Source organism: Schistocerca gregaria, chromosome 3 (genome assembly GCF_023897955.1).
Source record: "Schistocerca gregaria isolate iqSchGreg1 chromosome 3, iqSchGreg1.2, whole genome shotgun sequence".
Classification (NCBI taxonomy): domain Eukaryota; kingdom Metazoa; phylum Arthropoda; class Insecta; order Orthoptera; family Acrididae; genus Schistocerca; species Schistocerca gregaria.
In genome coordinates this window covers 699,904,064-699,905,928 of record NC_064922.1, presented here as the reverse complement: position 1 = coordinate 699,905,928, position 1,865 = coordinate 699,904,064, and the positions used below count along the sequence as shown (strand labels likewise).

Sequence of the window (1,865 nt, the reverse complement as noted above, 5' to 3'; positions counted from 1 at the left end):
CCTGGGCTACCCTCAGGGTGAAATCCACGCTGTTGCTGTCTGCTTTTCTCTCTGCCTGCCTGCCGGCCATTGTCGTCCGTCCGCCAGAGCTGACGCCCGGTGCTCGTCATCGCCTGCCACTTTAGTCGCCCGTCCATCCGTCCATCTGTCCGCCTGCCAACCTGCATGTTTGCCACTACCTGGTGCTCGTGCCGCCGTCCTAGATTCCTGTGCCATCACTTTTTGTCATCATTCAGCCACTGCCCAGAAGGATTCGCTAGATGGGCTGCCGTCCCCTCTCGCTGAAAGCTCCTTTGCCACCATCACTGCCGCCATCCTTCAGCACCGCCACTGTCCTTGCTGCTGCCGCCGTTTCTCGTCCCTACCGAAGTCTCCATCACCACCGTTACTATCTTCATCCCCCGCATGCACACCACCACCATGTCCCACCCCACCACCTCCATCATTTTCACTCCCCCTCAGCTGCTCCAACCACCATCACATGGAACTCATTCGCCACCCATATCCCCGTCCTTCCTTGCCTCCCTGTCCGCCCCACTCCTACGCTGTTTTCGACTGCCACTTCCCCTGACTCTCCCTCACCTTTAGGTGTCGCCCCATCGCCGTCTGCAGACTTCCCATCAAACCCCGTGCCACCTATGACAGGATCCCAGCCAGCACAGATTTTCGCCTACCAAGCCACAGTCTCTGTGACAAACATGCCCGAACCTCCTGTGTCACCTACCCCTCAGGGAGGGCCTGCCCCCCGCCATCACCCCCTGCAACCCATCCCACAGCCCCCTCTCCACCCTGACCTGTCCAAGAAATCGTCTAAACGCCCTAATGTTGACCCTGCCCCCACCCTCTCCACAATGACAACCACCATCGCCATGACTCATGGACCCCCAGGGACAGGACCCTGACACCAACCCCTACCACCCCTTCCACCCACACCTTTGTCCTCTCCAATCGTGACCCTCAATTCCTTGAAGCTTGTACCCTCACCCTGGCCATCCATAAATACTTCCCCAATGCCCCATCTCCCCTCTCAATCCTTGCAAGGACTCAGTCCTCATTAAATCCCCCAATGCTTCCTTCCACACCGATCTCCTCTCCAAACTCCCATGTGCCCAATTTGGCCCATAAGCCACCCTCACCCCCTACCACACCCCAACCTCTCCCTGACAGCTGTAAGGCAAAACAAACACCTTCCATGAAAACACTGACATGATAAGCAAATCCAGTAGTATGTCACATAGCTCCGAATAAATCGTGACATTAAATTAACCAAAGTAATACGAGTAACGAGTGAGCAAATGGAATACCACAGACTAACACAAGAATGCCTAAATGCATGTCATACCTTCCCACTGTGAGACAGATGCAGTTCCGAGGGGAGAAACAAGAACAGAAGCCGAGAGCAGAACCGTGTTAAGCAATAAGGCCCCACGATAAGGGACAGACTGGACACCCACGTCGCCACCTAACCACTATGGCCACACCACCCTCAATTTTTAGCGTGAGACTTTTTTGCGTCTCTGTTACGTCAAGGACCACCCCCCCCCCCCCCCCCAGCCCATGTTAAAAGCTAGAGCCCTACAGAAAAACAGTATAGATCTTACGATAACACAAAAAGGGCCACACCACCTGAAAGTTTTAGCGTGAGACTTTTTCACGTCTCTATTACGTTGCAAACTTTAAAAACATTGCCCCACCACGAAAAGTATAACGTTTCTCATTGGACAGACAGAATTTTTGTAGGTGGAGCTTAAGGTTAACATTGAGACCCTGATTGGTCAGATGAAAACACAGCCAGATAGTTTTTTTTTTAAACCAACTGCGGTAAATGGTAGTAAGAACAACTTAGGAGGAGCAGAGTTAGTTCC

At 53.0% G+C, this 1,865-nt stretch overlaps 1 protein-coding gene across 1 annotated transcript; it reads left to right on the top strand.

The window, feature by feature from the left end:
* The first annotated feature begins 260 nt into the window (after window positions 1-260).
* Window positions 261-902, top strand: LOC126355565 (uncharacterized). The gene has a single exon (XM_050005926.1). The coding sequence runs from the start codon at window positions 261-263 to the stop codon at window positions 900-902; it is 642 nt and encodes a 213-aa protein (XP_049861883.1).
* Window positions 903-1,865: the final 963 nt, after the last annotated feature.

What these genes read in the sequence shown, in the direction of transcription:
- LOC126355565 (XM_050005926.1), top strand. Translation starts at nt 261, where the DNA reads ATGGGCTGCCGTCCCCTCTCGCTGAAAGCTCCTTTGCCACCATCACTG.